Source organism: Falco cherrug, chromosome 4 (genome assembly GCF_023634085.1).
Source record: "Falco cherrug isolate bFalChe1 chromosome 4, bFalChe1.pri, whole genome shotgun sequence".
Taxonomy (NCBI): domain Eukaryota; kingdom Metazoa; phylum Chordata; class Aves; order Falconiformes; family Falconidae; genus Falco; species Falco cherrug.
Window position 1 is genome coordinate 27,696,165 of NC_073700.1, and position 19,633 is coordinate 27,715,797.

General features: G+C 47.1%; 1 protein-coding gene across 1 annotated transcript in view; it reads left to right on the forward strand.

Moving 5' to 3' along the window:
* The window catches only part of CACNA1H (calcium voltage-gated channel subunit alpha1 H), a 126,933-nt gene that overhangs the window by 34,750 nt on the left and 72,550 nt on the right, over window positions 1-19,633 (forward strand). The window contains exons 6-8 of the mRNA XM_055709680.1: window positions 674-766; window positions 2,696-3,482; window positions 7,622-8,034. Of these exons, the coding sequence (XP_055565655.1) occupies window positions 674-766; window positions 2,696-3,482; window positions 7,622-8,034 (1,293 nt within the window). The remainder of the gene's footprint in view (window positions 1-673; window positions 767-2,695; window positions 3,483-7,621; window positions 8,035-19,633) is intronic.

Genomic DNA, 19,633 nt, shown 5'->3' on the forward strand with positions numbered 1-19,633 from the left:
TTGTGCTGGAATTTCAGCTCTAGGACTAGTAGCAAGACAGCACTAGGAGTTTGGTATGTTTTATCTAAATAAAAAGTGTAAATTACATGGCAGAATCCGCTTTGCTCTGCACACAGCCTGTGTGGTGTTAATTAAATCCTCAGCTTCTTTTTTAGTGGAAGGAAGACTGAGAAAACGAGTATGAAATCAGTTCTACATTTAATTAAAGTAACTCTTCCATTCAGATGCTTTCCCACTGATACTGGTGATGCATTGTAGCAGTGAGCCAGTAGGAATCACAAAGAAATTGGTGTTACAGAAACGAAATGGACTTAAAAACTTAGGAATTTTATGGGTAGCGTTACAAAACCAGGAGCCTGAGGTAAAAGCCCAGATCTCTGCACAGAGCTTTTTTTTGTTTATAATCCCTCCTTGGAATTTCTTTGCACTGGCTCAGAACTAGTGTTTCAGATTTTTCTTGAAATATTTTATCATGTAATTGTACCAGATTCAGGCCAGTCCTTTGGTCACACACTGCTGCTATCCTAAGCCAACTGGGAAAAGAAGTGCAGCAGGTCTGGATGGATCCTGAGAGATTCTGTGGAGTGATGTGTACCAAGCACTATCAGATTGACGTTTACTAACTTTTTGGTTGACTTTCGTTCTTACGCTTTCTTTCTCTGTCTTCCTGTAGGTTATAACCCTGGAAGGATGGGTTGACATCATGTATTATGTGATGGATGCACATTCTTTTTACAATTTTATATATTTTATATTGCTTATAATAGTAAGTATGAACTGCAAGATGCTCTCGTTCTTTGTCCTTGTGGGGTAAAGTTGGTCCCTGAGCTTTTCACCGGGAAGAGCCAGCTAGGATTCGGAGCGGGAGACCTTCCTCCCACCGTAAAGCATAATCATGCAGGTTGTGGGGACAGATTATTGGCTACGACAGCCCTTTTTAGCGTCACATGTTATGCATAGTCACAGCTTGTCGAGCCATATGGTCTTCCCTCCCTCTTACTTTCCCAGTCTTGGTCTTGTCACCTTGATGTGTCCTGACTGTTGTGCCTTGGCCAAGCAACTGCTAATCAGATCAAAAAGTGGAGAGGCGGTAGCTTTCCTTCCTTTAGCCTCCTCAGTGTGCCAGAGGACACCTCACTTCAGTGAAGGGTCCTCAAGTTATTAAACTTCACCTGAGCCCTTTAAATAACAGTAATAACAGCAGTGCACCTTTCTGAGGTCTTACGGTGCTGCTGTACCTAAAAAACAAAGTATTACTCACTGGAGGTTCTGGAGGTTACCTTCAGAAGCTGCCATCCCATGGTAGCGAGGTTCTCCATTTTACAGTGGGCATGACCTTTTCCAGGGGTCTACATCTGTGGAAAAGTTAAGTATTTAACCCACGAGGAGACCAGAGGGAAAAGTACCATGTAGATGTCAGGCAGGACATGGGACGCAGGCGCTTCAAAGTGGTTTTGTGGCTGGATATTCTTTATATATAACTGTCCTCATCAGTGTGGTTTTAAAGGCCTTGGGAAGTCAAACCACCACAGCTCCCACCACCAGTGGGAAAGGCTTGGATCAGAGCAGTGTGAGAGTTTTCCGGTAATGGATAGCATTCTGAAGCCAGTGATTTTTGAGCCTTTAGCAATGGGCCATGCATAGTAGATCCAAACTCCACCGTTTTGGGCCCTTCTCTACGTATGGATCCTTGCAGAAAAGCCAGAAGGTGACTAATCTCCAAGTCACTTGGAGCTGGGAAAGGCACCTTTGCTGTTTCTCCAACAGTATCCAGGCTGATATTACAAGCTGGAGAATAGCACTGCAAACCATCTCCCAACAGCTTCCCCTGAGGATTCACCAGACAATGGTCCAGATTAAATCCATACGTTTCCTACTGAGCACAGCACAGTTTGGCCATGTTGACAGTGGCACTTTCTTGACGTCAGTCCTTTTCACGCCTAAGGGCACTGATTCTCTGATGGGAATAGCTGACATTTTCCTTTGGCTGATTTATAAGCCCAACTGGTAAAAAAACAGTTTGTGGACTCAACAGCTGAGGGAAGGATGTAGCCTTAGGTCACTTCACATTCTTGTCCTTGGGACTTTATTTTGAAAAGCTGGTATCACCCAAGAACACATCAACTCAACCAGACAATAAATCAAGCCTTTTTAGGAGCACTGAATCTCCTGGAGATGCATATCTCTGTGTCAGTGAAATAGAAGAGTACAAGGTCACAGGTGCATGGACCTTGACTGTCTTCCTCAAAATAAGGGTGTGCCAGGGTGTGCAGTGATAGAGAAAGAGAAGAGGCTGTTTCAGTACAGCACAAATGGAACTTCAGACCATCTTTCCTTGCAGACTGGCCAGGTCTTTCCTAGTGATCTGTTTTGTGGTGGTAACTGATTGCGTTGTGTTTCATACACCCTGTGTTAGTAGCAAATGTCATCGTTGTTGAGGGAAGGAAAGTGGTGAAGGCTGCTGTTAACAGCTTTCTGTGCCATTGCCAAGATAATTTAACAGGGCTTAGGAGCAAATTTAGCAGCTCAGGCACATGCTGACATAACATTTGGTGAGCAGACCCTGAGATTTGGCATGTTTGGAAATCTCGGGATTTCTAAGAACCATGCTTCAAGCCCAGACAGCATGTGGTGGTGAAGAGCATGCCTTGTTTTGTCAAGTCCCTGCTAATTCCTTTCCCTGTGTTTTCTCCAGGTTGGTTCCTTCTTCATGATTAACTTGTGCCTGGTTGTGATAGCAACACAGTTTTCTGAAACAAAGCAGCGGGAGAACCAGCTGATGCAGGAGCAGCGGGCCCGTTATCTCTCCAATGACAGCACAATTGCCAGCTTCTCAGAGCCAGGTAGCTGCTACGAGGAGCTGCTCAAGTACATCTGCCACATCTTCAGGAAGGTGAAACGGCGGACAATACGCCTGTATAATAACTGGCAGAGTAAGCGCCGGAAAAAAGTTAACCCAAACAGCACCACAAATGGGCAAAGCCACCGAGGCAAAAAGCGCATCACCTCCATACACCACCTCATCCACCATCACCACCACCACCACCATCATCACTATCACATCAGCAATGGGAGCCCTCGGGGGCCACGCTCCAACCCTGAGATTTGCGACCTGGAACTCAAGGTAATGAAACCTGGAGGCCAATTGATGCTTCCTTCTCCATCACCCAACTTGCAGAGCCCTGCTCCTCCAGATTCGGAGTCTGTGCACAGCATTTACCATGCAGACTGTCATGTTGAAGGACCACAAGTGAACTGTAAGTCTTCCAATGTCCCTGCAAGCATCAAACTGACTGCCGGACTCTCCAACCATGGCAGCATGAACTATCCTACCATCCTGCCTTCTCCAACTAGCAAAGCTAGTTCTGTTCCTGTTCCCAAAGGAAAGAAGAATGGTAATTCACCTGTGGCCATGGTTAATAGCCCTGTAAACTTGAGCACGGATTCTTATGGGAAGCTACAGCAACTGGTAGGAGAGCATGGTAAGGACAAACAAGCTGATTTTTGTTTTTTCTTAGAAAAACTGTGCAAAGGGCTGAAGAGTTAAGGTGTTAGTGATTGTAGCCGTGTAGGGTGCTGAATATGGAGACTATTTTGTGAATGCTATTTGAACTGAGCACTGAAGCCCAAAGTAGGACAGGTTGAGGGACTGAGACCTCTGGTCCTTCTACCCTTGTTAATGCAGTCATTGGGTAAAGCAGGAGACAGGATGGTCAGTGAGTTCAGGCCACTGCTGGAGGCCACTCTCCTGTGGTTACAAAGCATGTGTTTTTGAGCTGCTCTCATGTGCTTAGCAATGTCCTGGAGATTCTCCCGCTGTTCCCACCCAAAAACAGATCTATGCAGCCCCTGGAATTACATCTCTGGTGAATAACAGACCTGCCAGCAGAGAATCCCCACCTGCTTGTACATGGTACCTTGAAAGAGCAGGTGGAAGCTGGTGGAGAAGCATAAAGTATAGGAAACATAAGAAATCTAAAACAGGGAGGCACTGAATGAACTCAAACCAGACACTTCTAGCAACCCCTAGTTCTGCTCTGATGGGGCCCCTGAGCCTCTGATTTTTTTATTTTTTTTTTTTGGCAAGAGGAAGCAGGAGGTTTGGAGGAAAGCTCATGGCTGCTGCAGTGTCTTGCTCTGTGCTGGTCCTCAGAGGATGCGTGTGAAGGCAGCAGTGTAGCAGAGCTACAGCTCTCAGGCTTTTCCTTTCGTCTTTCCCCATTTGCAGAAGAAACATAGGACTGCAGATGTAGGGCTCCATTCAGTCTCAGTGAATGAGGAACGTCTTGGGGACTCTTCTGTACCTCTGTCCCATCCCTATCTGTACAGATTGCAGCCACACCAGCACTGCTAGTTAGTGTAGTTTTGTATCCCTTTGCATGTAAGTCAGCCACTGCTGGAATAGTGATTACATGCAACACATAGGTTTCTGTTTTGCAAAATACTGTTGGTCCTTATGGCTGGAGCTAAATAGGGTGAAAAATAGGGTCTTAAGCCCTCAAACAGTAAAAAGTCAAAAGCTGTAAGTTCTATTTTTTAATCTCTTCAAGCCAAACTCATCATCTGTGTTTTTTAAATCCCTGTGTTTTCCAAAACTGTTTATCTGTGTGTGCATGGACACAAATATTTATCCTAGTGATGTATGTGCTGAAAAAATACCAAGCCTAGCTGGGGGTTGGGGGTGTCACAGTAAAGGTTGCTTGCCAAATATGTTGGGTGGCTTGTCTTTGTTAATTTTTTTTTCAAGTGACCATACAAAAGGGTAAAGTGGATTGTTTATAGAACTTGCCTTCGGCAGACATTTCTGTATGCTTGGGAGCTTAGCAGGAGGGCAGAAGGGGGCAAGGTTAGTTGCAACGTTCTTCTGTTGTTAAGCAAGGGCTTTATATGAATCACTGGTTCGTTTTTAACTATGCAAGTTAATGAAAGTTATTACGAGAATGTGTATTTACCTTGCGATAAAAGCCCAGGCTCTGCAAAAATCTGGAACTGGGAAAGCAAGGATGAGCCGAAGAGCTGTTGCTTGGAAGGTAGTGCTTAAATCATAGGTTTGGTTCTTCATGCTTGCAAGGGGATCTGCTGTGGGGGTCCTCTTCAGGAGAAGAAAGCCCCAGTTGTGGATCTCAGTCCCAGCTGTGACATCCCAGGGCTGCTCTGATGACTTAGGAGATTTTCACATAGCCTGTGGTGGTTCTTTGAAAGGCAGAGGTTAGATGGAGTTGTTATTAATAATGCAGTTATAGTATCCTCTTTTTACAGAGGCATTTCAGCCCAGAGGATGCCAAAAATCTCCTGAAATTGTTTTGTCTCTTTCAGAAGCGTGGTCATATCTAGGGGAAGGGGTGGATGCCACAGCTTTTGGCTGGTGAGCAGCGGTTTATCTGGCACCCTGAGGAGCACAGGGTCTGGGAAGGGAAGCAAGTCAGCTGGGTCCATCTGGAGACCCTGTCACACAATGTGTCAGTCCCCAGCTCTTCCCCTCTGTGGCTCTGGCTCTTTCCACTTCCACTCCTCCTTCTCACTCCTGCCGCAGCCCCTCCTGCCACACCAACAGGGCCAAATTGGATTCACTTCTGCACTGCAACCACCTTCATACAGCAGGGATGATGGATGTGTCTTCCAGGCTTCAAGAGGCTCTTTAAGTGACAGTGTAGCTCTGCCAGGCACAGTTCCCATCTCATGTTTCTCCATCCCAGCCTAAACTTGGCAAAGGAGCCATGTTAAATCCCTACCCTGTGTTTGGTGGGGAAGGTGAGGTGGGCTCACAAGCTCTCCCAGCCCTCCTGGCCTCAGCCTCCTTGGGTAAAGAGCTGTTTCACTTAATTCTATCTCTACTCTTACAAGTCAACAAGCAGAGCCTGTTCACTGCAAGACTTGTGCAAGGAGAGTACACAAGTGATAATTGAGAGCATTAAGGAGGCATTAGCAGCCAGGGCACTCACAGTCCCAGCTGGAAACAAGGTTGGTGTCTGCTGGGAAAGATGCAATTGTGGGAGAGAGTATTCTCTTCCCTTCTTTTGTTGTGGAATTGAACAGCATAAAGTACAGCCTGTTCCTCCCTGTTCTCGTGCCCTGTAATGCTGTGAGGTTATTTTAGCAGGCAGCCAAGGAGACTCTGGTATTTTGAAGACATCTGTGGCGCCAGTGTTTTTCATATAATTTTTAACACTTTGATAGCATTAAAAGATGCCTGGCAAGCCCACTACCTCTGCTATCTGTGCTACCATGGCTGTGCTGTAGTCTTTCCTTGTTAGATGAGTCCTGATCGGAAAGGCTGTACTAATGTGCAGTGCTGCACTGGTGCTGCTTGCAGGTTCAGTAAAGGGGCAAATATATCTGATCCTCCTGATGTCTTTGACGTATTGATCGGGAGCAGGACAGTCCTCTCCTGCAAGGCTGTTTTGAAGGCCAGTGATATCTGAGTGACATTCAAACAAGGAAGAGGTATTTAGAGGTATTTTGACTCTTGTCACAACTCAGTTTTCAAGCTAACAGGGTGCTTTTATTTTGTTTGGTGCTGCCTTCTCTTTAAAGACATATTCAGCCAGGAGTGGCTGAAATCAGCAGCATTACTGCTGGGTGAGCTCCAAGCTCCTGGGCCCAGAGCCAGGAGCATCCACTGCCTTTTGCTTGGTCTCCCCAAACCTGATCCAAGTGTCCCCATCCAACCTCCAGACAGGGCCCATGTTGCAGGGGAGAACTGTCCCCTCACCTTACTTCCCTGAAGCTCAAGGAAAGCTTTTGCTGATGCTTGAATGGCATTTTGTAGGAAGGATTCCATGCTCGCGGTCTTGCATTCACGTTGGGGATTTTTTTTCTGCCATTGATATCCGGTCCCTAAATATGAAGAAACTATGGATTTGTTTCCTAAATATGAGGGAATAAAATTTGATTCCTGTTCCACTCGAATCATCCGTGATACACGTTGTCCGTACTCTTTTCTGTACCCTGCCTCTGCGAGGGCAGTCGGCATTTCTCCTCACACCACAAAACATGTGGCAATGTGTTTGATTTTAAAACACCCTGAACACTCAGTCCTGTGCCTCAAGCAAAGAATCCACCTGAGCTTTATTAAAGGCTGAAGGTGGGATGAAGGAGACTGAAGGGACTACGTGACTCTCCAAGCTGTGATCTGTGGTCTGTAGCCACCTTTGGTCCATTTCTTCCTCTCCTTCCTCATTATTAGCTAAATGGAAGCGCTATCTAAATTGGGTGTAACAGCTTGATAGCGCTCAGATTACCACTAATGATGTTAGCCTGGTCACATGTAATCAAAAATAATTGAAAGTGAGAGATGTGCTAGTCAGTCTTCCCCCAGCAGCAGTGCAGAAAATGGCTGCCATGCTGTATGGAGAGAGGCCCCTCTGCCATGCATCTGTGGAGGGGCTAGAGGGTGGGCATCAGGGCTTGGGGAGAAGGGAACAGAGGGGGAAATGATGCAAAGCAAGAGCTGCTTGGTAAGGCAGATGGCTAGAAAGCTTTTTAGGGTATTACATTTACTTGAGCATGCGGCAGAAGCTGCTCTGCCCCGGACAGGCCTAGGGCTGGCCGAGTGGGGGCACAGGGCCATCCGCCATGCTGAGGGTGTGAGGTGGCTCATGGTGTCTGTCTCCCCTTGCAGGTCTGCAGCGGACACCCAGCCGGCTGTCAGGGCTGAGCGCCGCCTGCCCGCTGCCCAGCCCACCAGGCGGCACGCTGACCTGCGAGCTGCAGGACTGTCCCTTCTGTGCCAGCCTCCTGGAGGACCCCGAGTTTGCCTTCAGCGAGTCTGACAGCTGTGACTCCGACAGCAATGGCGTCTACGAGTTCACCCAGGACCTGCGGCACGGTGACCACAGAGATCAGCTCCAGCAGCAGCGGGGCAGGAGGAGGAGGAAGAAGAAAAAACCCAAGGAGAGGAACAAGGTCACCCGCCTGTGGAAGGCTTTCGGCAGCAAGCTGAAGAGGATCGTGGAGAGCAAGTACTTCAACCGGGGGATTATGATAGCCATTCTCATCAACACACTGAGCATGGGCATCGAGTACCACGAGCAGGTGGGTGTGGGACTGGCCTGCAGAGCCCTGAGGCTCTGTGGGTTCAGGTGCTGCTGGCGTGGTGGCTTGGGGGTGACTCTGGTGAAGCCGTGCCAGAGGAGCAGCAAGCGGTTTTCATGTAGATTGGAAATACCAAATGGGGCTGAGGCCCCATAAACATGTAATCCTGTAGATGTGCGATGAGTGGGAGCATCTTTCTGTGCAAGAAAAGCCTGGAAGGTGGCTGGCAGCGCTGCTGAGGTGTGGAGAGTTTAAATGTGTTAGGACATGGCAGCTTAGAGCCTGACTGCTTGTTTGCTCTGAATTATTCATATATGCGTGAATTATTCTGGTGGAAATATCCCTTTGGTCGGATGGTGGTGGTGCATAGTGTACCTTGTAATGCAAATAACCCACGCAAAAGTTTATTCTTTGATCCTGGGCCTTTATTTAAAGACTTAAACTGTCAGACAATGCTAAAAGCAGCAAAGAAAAAAAAAGTTAAGTTTCTCCTTGAGGGCTCCAAAATCTTTAATTTGGTCTCATAGGGTCCAAGTAGGTCTTTCTTTTAAGTGTTTGGAGGGAGGAAATGGAAATTGTGCTGTTCCCAGTATTAGTCTGAACATGGTAATGGCAGAAAGCAGTGCTGGCAGCTGAGGACAGCTTGTCCTTGTTGTTGGCTGATGGGAGCTTGAGGGGCTGTGCAACAGGAGAAGGAGGTGAGTCATCTGAGTATCTCCAGTTGGTCACTGGGGAAAGTTAAGCCTTTCTGGGCTTTTCTTTCTCAGAAAAACTGCTTGCTTTCAACTGTTTTCTCAAGACTCTGGAATTTCTCATGACACCTCTGTATCAGATGTGGAAAATGCATCCCAGTGAGGCCAGGAGATCCTCATACTGATGATCTGTGAGATGGATAGTGAAAGGCTCATTCAGTGCTCTCCCAAAATCTCCCCTGCAGGATCAGGACCAGATCAAGGTTATTTATAAAGCTATTCCTCCTCTCTGCCTCAGTCTGTCCGCTCAGGAGTGAGCAGGAAAGGCAGACAGAGTAGCATAGTGTACCCAAAAGCAGGTCAAGAGGCTCTGCATTTTCTTCTCCACTATTTCCTAGGATTAAGTTCTGCTTGGAACCCCAGCAATAAATACTTTGGAGTGCTGCTACTTTATTTTCTCTCTACTTGTGTACTTTAAACCCCCATATTCTATCCTATCTAAAGCAAGTACTCAGCTAAAACACATGAACCTCAGCCATTCAACAATAAATTAGTTCACATTTACAGTAGAGAGTGTCCAAACCCAACAAAGAAATAGCTGTCGCTGTCAGCTTTCTGTCTGGTTAGTTGTTCCACAAGTTTTAGAATTAGGAAATACACCTTGTCAGTAGGCTTTGAATAGACCATTCATTCCTTGCGGCGGCTGCGTTTCTGCATGGATACCCTTTTGTCAGGCAGATACAGCTTTGTCAGTCCTTGGATATTGCCATTGATGGGTGCTGGGGGAAAACCTTAGGCACGCTGCAGTGAGAAAGCCCAGGGATCATATGGAGTCTGTCCACAATTGCTCATATAAAAGTAAATTGTGATAATTACATCCTTGCTACTAACAAAGGAGAACTGTAGCCATCAGGTTTATATTGGATTTTACCTTGTAAAAGATTTGCTTTAAACCATCTCAAAGCCAATGGCAATAAAGATTCCAAAGCTTTTGGCTACAGAGCATCAGATTCCCGCCAGCTTTGCTCACAGGCACTGCCCAGCATGGGCCCGTAAAAAGGGAGGAATTTTGAAGTGAGACCTGTAAAAGTTCCTCCACGTGCCTGACTGCAAAGTGTTTCTGGTATGCAGCGGGGATAATGAGCCATGGAGCTGTCAGAGCCCAGCTTCGAACAAGCCCTCTTCTATCAATGGAGTGACCTCCATGGCATTGCTAGAGGCTGAGGCACTCTCTGAAAGCGATAGAAAATGGCTCTAGGCTCCCAGACTGTTTGGCCTGAAAGTGTGGGTCTTCTGTGAGCAATGCGGGGTGATTTCAGATCTCAGAACCCTCCTTGTGTAAGAATTGGCTGCAAGACTCAGGGTGGGGGGCTGGCTTTGTGTGGAGATAAGGGGGAGATGCCTGAGCAAAGCTGTCATGAACCCACAGCGTGGTGTTGGGACAGAGGGGGAGGTGAGAATGGATCGTTTTGGATATGCTTGCCAGGAAAAACAGTTTAATCACAGCTTTCGGGTTACTGAGTGGTAGATGCTGCCCGGTCACTCCACACCTCTGCTCAGAGCAGGTATTACAAGGTGAGAAGGTGTGAGCCTTCCCCAGGCTGTTAAACAGGTGTGGGTGTTGCCATCATCTTCTCTTCCATCCTCCCAAGAGTAAACCTGGAGGCCATTCCCCAAGTCATAAGGATTTAGGAGCTGCTACAAAGATAGCTACTCTATGACTCTCCTCTGCTTTCCTTGCTCTGACTGAGCAGTTCAGTGTTACCCAGAGAGGAGGGTTCAGGGGCTCCCACTGGGACAGCCTCCTGTGCTCTGCACCTGCTGACAGCAGCATGAGCAGGGGACTCCTGGGCCTTGACACCCTGCAAAACATCACCTGCCATGGAGACATTTGCTCTGGGTGGAACAGCTTAAGGGGGTTCCCTGGTCTGAAGTCTTGCCGCTTGTTTTCAGCCATTGAACTGGGCTGCAATCAGTGCAGCAGCCACAGGGAAGCACTCCTTGAACTTCACTGTCTGTAAGGAAATGCCCAATCTCTTCTATAAAAAATTCTTAGTGGCTCCTTGCTTTTCTTTTCCAGCTTCTCAGACTCAGAGTCTTCAGCGGCTTTGCAAATAGATGAGCACACCATATAAATTTTTATTTCGGAGTGCTATTCAAAGCTGAGGCATAAATGCTCTCTGTGTGTGGGAGGGTTGGAGGGTACTGAACAACATATGGCATGGAAGACAGAGCAGTACTAGTCCTTGGTGTGTCCATCCCGGGACACAGCAGCACTCTGCAGAGAAGTCTCACGGAGCCCTCTTGAGGCAATCGAGCATTATTGTCTGTATCTTCCGGATGAGGACATCGAGGTTGCAAGGTCAGGCTGGAGGCAAAACTCAACGGGCTTTACTGCTGGCCCTTAGCGTAGCCGCAGGACAAGGGGCACATGTGCTGTGGGCAGCACTTGGGTAGCACCTTTTGACACGGCAGGAAGGTGATCTGTGTCTGTACTGCTGCCGTCCTGGGCGCTGCCTCCAGCTGAGTGAGACCTGTCCATATCCAAATCCTCTCACGGCTTCAATAAATGTTTTCATGGGAATGTGAAGCTCGAAGCAGTCTGCTCACACAGTTACTCTGGCTGCTTTTGGCTAACAGACATAGCCGGCACCACCCCATTTAATGCATGTAGCCCACCTAGTACGCTTTTAGGCAAGGCTCCTGCCCTATGGCTAAGAGCATAACTGCTGTAGCAGCTAGCTGACTCATGGGAAAGATGAGGAGATGCTGGAACTGATTCACATAGAGCTGTCCTTTATCAGTCCTGCTCTTCTCAGAGGCAGATTGAAGATCTCATAGCAGCACAGCCGGTTTGCGGCAGGAGATCCGGGTAGCAGGAGGCAGCTGATGATGGGAAGCGAGTTTCTTTGGGACTTCAGTCATTAGCGGCAATCGGATCCTCCTGCACAGCGCATCCGCGGGGTTAACGGCCAGCTCTGTCTCCAACTGCCACGTTGTACATGGCTGGTAATTAGGAGGTTACGGGATGCTGTTAGTTAGCAGCAGCACAACTCGTATTTCAAAGGTTAATTGGCTGGTTTGGAGTTCCTTTCCCGCCCTCCCCCCTCCTCTCATGCTTTATTTATTTATTTGTCTATCTCCAGCACAAATAAGCACTCCCACAGATGAGGAAAGCCAAGTACAAAGAAGAAGGCAATCCTTGCATTAATCTTCCAGGCAATTTCAATACATTGGATGATTTTGTTATGCATTCATTGCAGCTGACAATTCTCCAGAGTCTCTGAGAACGTGCCATGGCACTGCAGCAACCAAGCAGGAACAGTGCACTCTGAAAGCGTGACTCTGCCATGCCTTTGGGGCAGTGGGGAGACATGCCTGGCCCAGGCAGGAGCTGTGTTTGCAGGTGCCTCTGTGCCACTGAAAGCAAATACTGTTTTTTCCTCAGTGTCAGCTCCTGGGTGTGCTTCACTGGCTGGTCTGAAGAAATAATTACTACTTTTTCAGTCTGCCTTGCTTCGCAGCTCCCCAGCTGTCCAGTAGAAGGACAGAGTCCTGTTCATTTGTCTGAAAGAGATGCTGGTGTTACCTCTGCAGAAGGGTGAGCTCTGGATTCATCCATGAGGACCTCTGATTTAAGTTGTGAGGAGAGACTCCCACTTGGCTTCCCAGAGGAACTTGCAGAAGTAGCTGTTGATACTTGTAATGATCCACATAAAAAGGCTCAATTTACATCAAATGGCACTACAAATGCTATTTTATATTCACTTTTCAGAAGAGAAGTACAAATTAGTATTTGTTCCAAGCTGTTGCTGTTCAAAGAGCTTTTAATTGCTTTTCTGATCCCTCATCCATGACATATTTTGTTCAGAGCAGCTGGCTGGAGTAGGTTGGAGTTAACCTTGGTGGGCACCCAGGGGTCCATTGCTTATCAGTGAAAGAGAAGTATTGGGTTTGAGTAGCACATTTTATTATTCTGGAGTAAAAGCAATTCTGTGTGATTTAAGGCCGCAACTAGCTTCTCCAGTGATGTTCTCTTTTAGCATTTGTCAATTTTGGCTTGAAAAATTGGTTTGGTGTGGAAAGCTCAGCACTTACTCAGAAAGCAGGGGAGAATCTTTCAGCAGTGTTTGAAGCAAATTGCTTAAATTCCTTTTGAGTTGTGAGTCAATAAAATATTATCCTGATCTGAGATTCTCACTTTCAGCTAGCAAAACTTGTTCACTCTTCCAACTTTTTGCATGAGCCAATGTTAAGAACTCACACGCTGGCTGGACCTGAAGCAAACAGATTCCCTCAACCCAGGATGTATAAATTCAGCCCAATGCCTCTGTGCTTATTGCATGAATTATGTGAGACTTGTTCTGCCCTTAGTACTCCTTTGTTTTATGTGTTTGGGCTTTGTCAGCTGCATACCAAACTGTACTTTCCCTGCTCCCCCTCTGAGGTCCCAGCAGCAAACAGACGGCTTTCCCCAAGTGTTGGTTTGGTAGGAAAGCTGCGTATGTTGAGAACATATACTAGGTCTCGGGAGCAGAGTGACAGAAATTTGGCTCATTCAACAGACAACTTGTGTTAACCTGAATTCTGTCTCCACCTCTTGGGAAGGTGAAAATGGTTTTGTCTGGCGACCTTGGGGAAGTGAGGGGTGGTTTTGCCATCCTATTTTGTGCTCCAAGATTATACCACCTTTTTAGTGCTCTCTAGGCCACCTTTATCCAGGCCCCCTTTTCTGCAGACAGGCACTCTCTCGGGACATTAACACACCTGGTAACAGTTTTGGGATCCCCTGTGCACAGTTCAGGCTGCAAGGCTTCTGATCAGAGCCAGCAGCAGCTCATACGTAGAGCATTTACACCTGGCAAGATGTCATTCCCGTGATAGAGGGAATCAAGGATGAGAGGCAAGATAGTATGAACTGATGGCAAATATCCACAGCTGATAGCCCTGTGTCCCAGCTCAGGGCTAGATCACTTGTCTGCTGGACCTTACTTTGCAGCTGTCATGGCAAAGTGTGTAAAATCCTTCCAGGGGGAGCCTACTGTGAGTCGTGTTCATGGAGCCTTCTCTCTCTCTTACTCTCTCCTATAATTTAACAAACTCCTCCACTGCTCTGTTTTCCTTCTGTCGGATTGTATGTTCTCGGTATATTTTTTTTACTATATAAGGGAAAGCATACTAGAGATCCTTCCATTCCTCTGCCTCCTACCAGACAGGAACAGCACCTCTCCAGTGCAGAAACTGAGTGTAATAATTCATTTGAGTGCTGACATACTGAGCAGTCAGGGGAGTTCGGACAACAACAGAGCTAGGCATGTCAAGGGGAGTTTGCAGTCTGATCTGGTTCCTGTAGATGTGCTCATTAGCCTAGGGAATAATATTAGGATATTCCCTGTGGAGCTGTAGGCACGTTTTACCACCACCAATGGTTCAATTCCTTTCCCTCATTTACGCCATTAGTTGTTCTCTATGGTGAGGGATTGGCCATATAAATCACATCTGCTCTCTGCCAAGATGAGACTTCTTAAGCAGGTGATAGCAACATGCTTCCCAGCATAAGCTGTTGCATGGAAACTGGAGATCTGCAGAACGCCAGTAACAGATGCACACAATGTAGCCACAGCGTGCAGGACCCACCAGGTTCATTTCTTCCATTCAGGTCATGCAGTGAGTCAGCTGAAACAGTCACGGTGCCCTGCAAGGCTTCTGAGACTGAATCCATGAAAGCCCCATGCTTCACAAACTTACATGATGGCAACGGGTGGTTATATATAGAACGTAGACAGATTGTTTGCATTTCAACTGGCAGGTAAAATAAACCAAGTGTAATATAGCCCCAAGAATGAAAGCAGAGTGCACTTGCCAGCTGCAATTCATTGCAAAAATGTGCGTAAATCACAGCCATGGGCAGCCAGCTTCAAACGTTATGCTGACAATCGGTCTAATGTGCTCCAAGGCAGGGAGGCTTGACACAGCTGGGCAGTGGGGTGTTCACTGTCTGCAACAGGAAACTGCGATGAGCAGGGGCCTGTAATGAAGAAGGTGGCTTTCGCAAACAGAGAATGTGGAGTTGCATTGAGTCTATGCCTTCCTGCTGGCTCTCAGCTGAATGGTTTTCATGTGGGAGTGGGTTTGGTGAGAGGGAGGTTGGCTTTGATCAGGTAAGCAGCCCTTGGGGTGAGCACGCTCAGTGCTCCAAAGCAGGGGTACCTGGTAGCCCATTGCCTGAGTGATAACATACAAATTCAGGGAAGAGCTCGGGCATCTGGTTCATGGTAGCTGTGATCAGTGGCTCCAGAGACATGATGGTTCCTGCAGGCAACATGCAGAGCCCCAGCCAGGTCCTTCCGAGCAGCCCACGTGCCTTTGGTACTGCGCATGGCAGCAGCTTGCCATCCTTCCAGCTGCCTCCATGAAAGGCAGTTGGGCTGCAGGGGATGAGAGCAGGGTTAGCAGAGGAGGAAATGCAAAAGGCTGAGACAGCCAAACCTACTGATGTGGGGCAGGAGAATGCTTAGGCATCATTGGCAAGGCTTGGAGAGGAACGTGCTCTGAAGTGGTGGGAAGCAAGAAATGGCTTGGATTGTCTCAGGAGCTCTGAGGAGGATTCAACCACTGGTCTACCAGGAATACCACCTCCCATGTTAGCTGAGGCTGTCTCTTTGGTTTTTTACATTCCCCCAGTCTGTCTCCATCCATCTTTTGTCTTCTAGGATTTTTTGTTCCATAAGACAGGGATTGCATTTTGTTCTGTGTACATTACCCTGCCAGGTGGGGCTCCCAGGCAGGGCCTGCTAGATGTTATTACAAGTAATAATAACAGTGGGAATGGGAACAGAGCACTGTGCCTCTCCCGGCACCAGTATTTATGCGTGGAGGTTGCAGGTAGACTCTGTGAAATTGAGTTTACAGCCCAAATTCAAACCAAATGCAACAGGAGTCTAACACAAGGGGATATGCAGATAAGAGGATGGGGAGGGTGGTACATGATGGTGCTGTGCTATGGACTAATGGTGCCTATAGCTTGGTGGTTCTCAACTGTTAGGAGGCAAAGGAAATAGTCATGTTTAACTTAACACTTCTGTGTATTTCTCACACACACACACACCACCACACACACCCCCCCCGTGAGTGATTGCTTTCTCTTTAGACCTGGAAAATACAGAAAGGCTTAAAAATAGATTTAACTGAGAAAACGGTAGGAAGGTGTAGCAAAGACAGTCATGCCACACCTGAGAGCAAAGTGGAGTTAGTATCTGGCGCTACATGTGAAATGACAGCAACTTAGTCTGAAAGCTCTGCGTGGAGATTCAGTGGTATTGCTCAGGTGGCCTGTACACCAGCCTTCTCTGGGTACCTTGGAGCTGAGAGGCAGAGCCAGCTGTCCCCATCAGCAGGCAGAGGATTAAAGATGCTCACGGCAGAAATCTAGCTCCTTACACCAGAGGAGAAGAACCACTGCAAGGAAAGAAACAGATATGTTTACTGCTGCTGTCAACCCAAGTCATGAATTTTCCTCAGGTTTTAGCCAGGGTTCTCCATCTGGGACAGTGAGATTTTCCAGAATTATGAATGAAGCTTTAAATGTCTCCTTGAAACCTCCTTCTGGATCTTTTGTTACAAGATCAGGATGCTTTTTTATAAATGGTTTTGAGAGGTGGGGGAGAAAGCTTGCATCTGAAAGGAGTGAGACTCTTACTCAAAAATGAAGGAGATTTGGCATGCCTGCATACATTCTTTTAAAGCTCTATTTTTGTTTGCTCTGTCTGGTTTACAGCCTTAAAGACAGCCTGACTCCCAATTTGGGAAAAACACTTTGTGCGCAGGCCTTGTAGCATCAGTGGTAAAGCTTGCTAGAGCAGGGAGTCTGCCACCAAGGAGGATGGGGCAGGAAGACTGCTTGCCTTCTTTCCCCCAATGAAGGCATTTCTTGGTAGTTCGCTCTCCTGCCTAAAGCCTCTACAAATGAATACCTCCTCTCTGCCTGTCCTGTCCTTGTTCCACACACAGACAAATCCCAAACTTCTTCCTATAGTGCCCCTGAAGAAAGCAGCAGAAAGAGAAGAGTTTTATTTGTTTTGTATACTCCAAAGGGAATTGACTTTGCTGCAGACAGACGGATCCTGTGGTTCTCTGACTCTTGGCATGACTATACATGGACTTGTCTATGCTTTAAAGTTAGTTTGGATTGAGGTGGTTTATGAAGCCAGAGTGTGCTGGCTGCTTCTAGGAGCTCTACCTGGAGTTTAGTGATGGGACCGGGGGAACAAAGCCATGGCTTTTTGTTCCCCAGGGAGTGCCTTGCTCTCAGAGCTATCCGAAGTCTAAGCAGAAACTTTACAGCTCCAACTTGCCCCAAATCTGATCAATAAGAGGAAATAAATCAAACCACAAGGTGCTGCTCGATATGGGAGAGAATCAGAGTTTTCCTTTTGTTCGTGAAGAGTTCAGAGGCAAAACGTCAACCCTGTCAGCATTGTTCATCCCTGGTCACTGCTGCCTGGGAGTGCAAACAGTTTAAAGTCATTTGTGTAAATTAGTTTCAGCTCTAGAGTGTGAAAGCAGCGTGGGTTGCTGGGCAATTGTCTCCTTGCAAATGGCCTGTGTTATGGGGGCCATATTGCAGAAGATCTCTCGCTTGTGCTAAGGTCTGTTGAAGCTGCCAAAATAAAGAGATCAGCATCTTGAATGTCTTTAAAGCAGAATTACTAATATGGTACGTTGGAGTGCTGGCAGGTATCAGCTGATATGTGTGCCAAAGTACAAGGGACTGAACTGTAGAGTGTGGAAGCGCAGGGAGATTAAATGCCAGAAATCCCAGTTTATGCTGAGGACTATTGGGAGCTGCAAATGCCTCTGGAATCCCCTAGAGCCAGAGGTGAGTGAGGGGATGGCTCTCCACTTCTCTGAGGACAACACAGCCCACCAAAACACTTCTCAAAGATAGCCGAAAAAGCATTCCCATTCCTCTATTTGTTCCTTGCTCTTCTTTCCCTAGCTGTATCCTTTCTTCAGGGTGCCGCTGAGGTCTCCTAAGGTTCAGGCTGGAACTATGTTATTTACATCCCTTCCTTCTCATGCCAGAGTATCAGCGTATGCAGATAACTCCCAAAGTAGCAGGTATCACTCCCTTGCTGTAGTGTGGGGAGTTTGATAGCTGAGGACATGCCTCTGCTCCTTACTTTCTCATGCACAGATTCTCCCTGTTCGTGAGACTAAGTTTAACCTGTGACAGGTAGGCTGAGACCAGCAGACAGACCCTGCACCTAACAGTGGAGGGGATGTTTCCTACCTGAACTTGCAGCAGTCCTTTTGTATTTCAGAAATGATTTAATGATATGGGTTTCCTCCCACTCCTTTCTTTCCCCTTGCTAGTCGGCGTGTAATAGCAGAGGGTTTCATACATATTTGATTTTTTTAACTATAGCGTGAAATCTGAATGCTGTTTTTATGGCTGCAGCTGTCACTCCTCTGAAAACATGCAGTGAAATGAAGGTTAACAAGTTTGGGCTCTCGGGAAAGCATGTAAAACAGCACTGCAGAAGACTTTTGTGAGTGAAGAACAGATATTTTCTGAGGTTCTCCAGTCCAGGGTTATTTATCATCATCTGAAGCAAATACTTTTCTAATTGTATATCCTTGTTTGAAATTCTCAAAACCCCAAATCAAATTCTTTTCCCTTGTACAATATACACAGAAAGTACAGGATACAGAGCCTGAGGGGATGGTTTAATAGTTTAAGAATCAGGCTGGCACTAGCCAGACTTGATGCAGCCATATGTTCAAATCCCAGGGGTGACCGCTCACCAGGAGGCAGACAATGCTCCATACCATTTATTGCATGTTCACTTAAAAACAGATGTCCTGATTACCATGGCTGAAGGAAGAGATACTCTGCCTCCCTTACCCAGAGCAAGAGCAGACTGTGCCGTTTGGTCCCTCTTGCCACATTTGTGCTGTTTCTGTGAGCTTTCTTACTCCTGCGTGTGTATGGTTTGAAGGCCTGGTTGGTTGATTTTCATGGAGATTTGCTTAAACAAGACAAAACAGCTTCTGACCTTTGTTTAAATAGAACTTCAGCCTGAAAAGTATCAAATGTACTTGGGAATAGTGTACTTGGTATAGGTGGTCTTGTTAGAGCCTTAGGGCTCATGGCTGTGTCTCTCCAGGGGTCACTGCACTCAGGTTGGAGCTCTGTGTGGCTTAAGGTAGTTGTGTCAACACAAGGTGTGACATTTCAGCCATGCCTATGGGCCTTCCTGTGTCTGACTCAGTGCCTGGGAAAAGCGGAGCAGAGCCAAGCTGGGACCTAGCATGGGTGTTGAGGGAGGTGGGCACCCGGGGCAGGCCAGAGCTCTGATCCAGCAGGACCATCCTGATGGGATGCGATGTGAAAGTTCTGTCTTAATGATGCAAACGGTGAAGCCATCAAGATTGATGGGGCTGGGGTGTGGGAGAGTTCAGACATATTTCTAGTAATGGCATCCTTCCTGTTGTGTGTTGTTTTTGTTTCTAAGATTCTAAAATAGACTATGTAGGAAGTTGCAAGATTTGGACTCCTCTGCCCAGTTTTGCAGATTAAGGAGATAGAGCTGCTCTGAGAGGCAGCCAAACGCAGCTCCAGTGCTCTTCTGAGAAACCTCTTAATGCGTGAGGATCACTTCTGCCTTGCAAATGCTCACGTCCCTCCCTCTCCCTATCACGTTCAAACCATAAGGAAATCGGGCAGGCTGTTGTCTGCTGTCTTAATGCCCCATTGCCTGCAGTTAATTAAACTCTGCATGATACTCAATGCAGCTGTCAGTTTGGTTAACGCCTGTCAGCCAAACCAGTAACTTACCCCTGTTATCTGTGGCTCCGAGTAAGCACTCGTATTCTGGGCCTCTAATTCACTCCTCACACTCCTC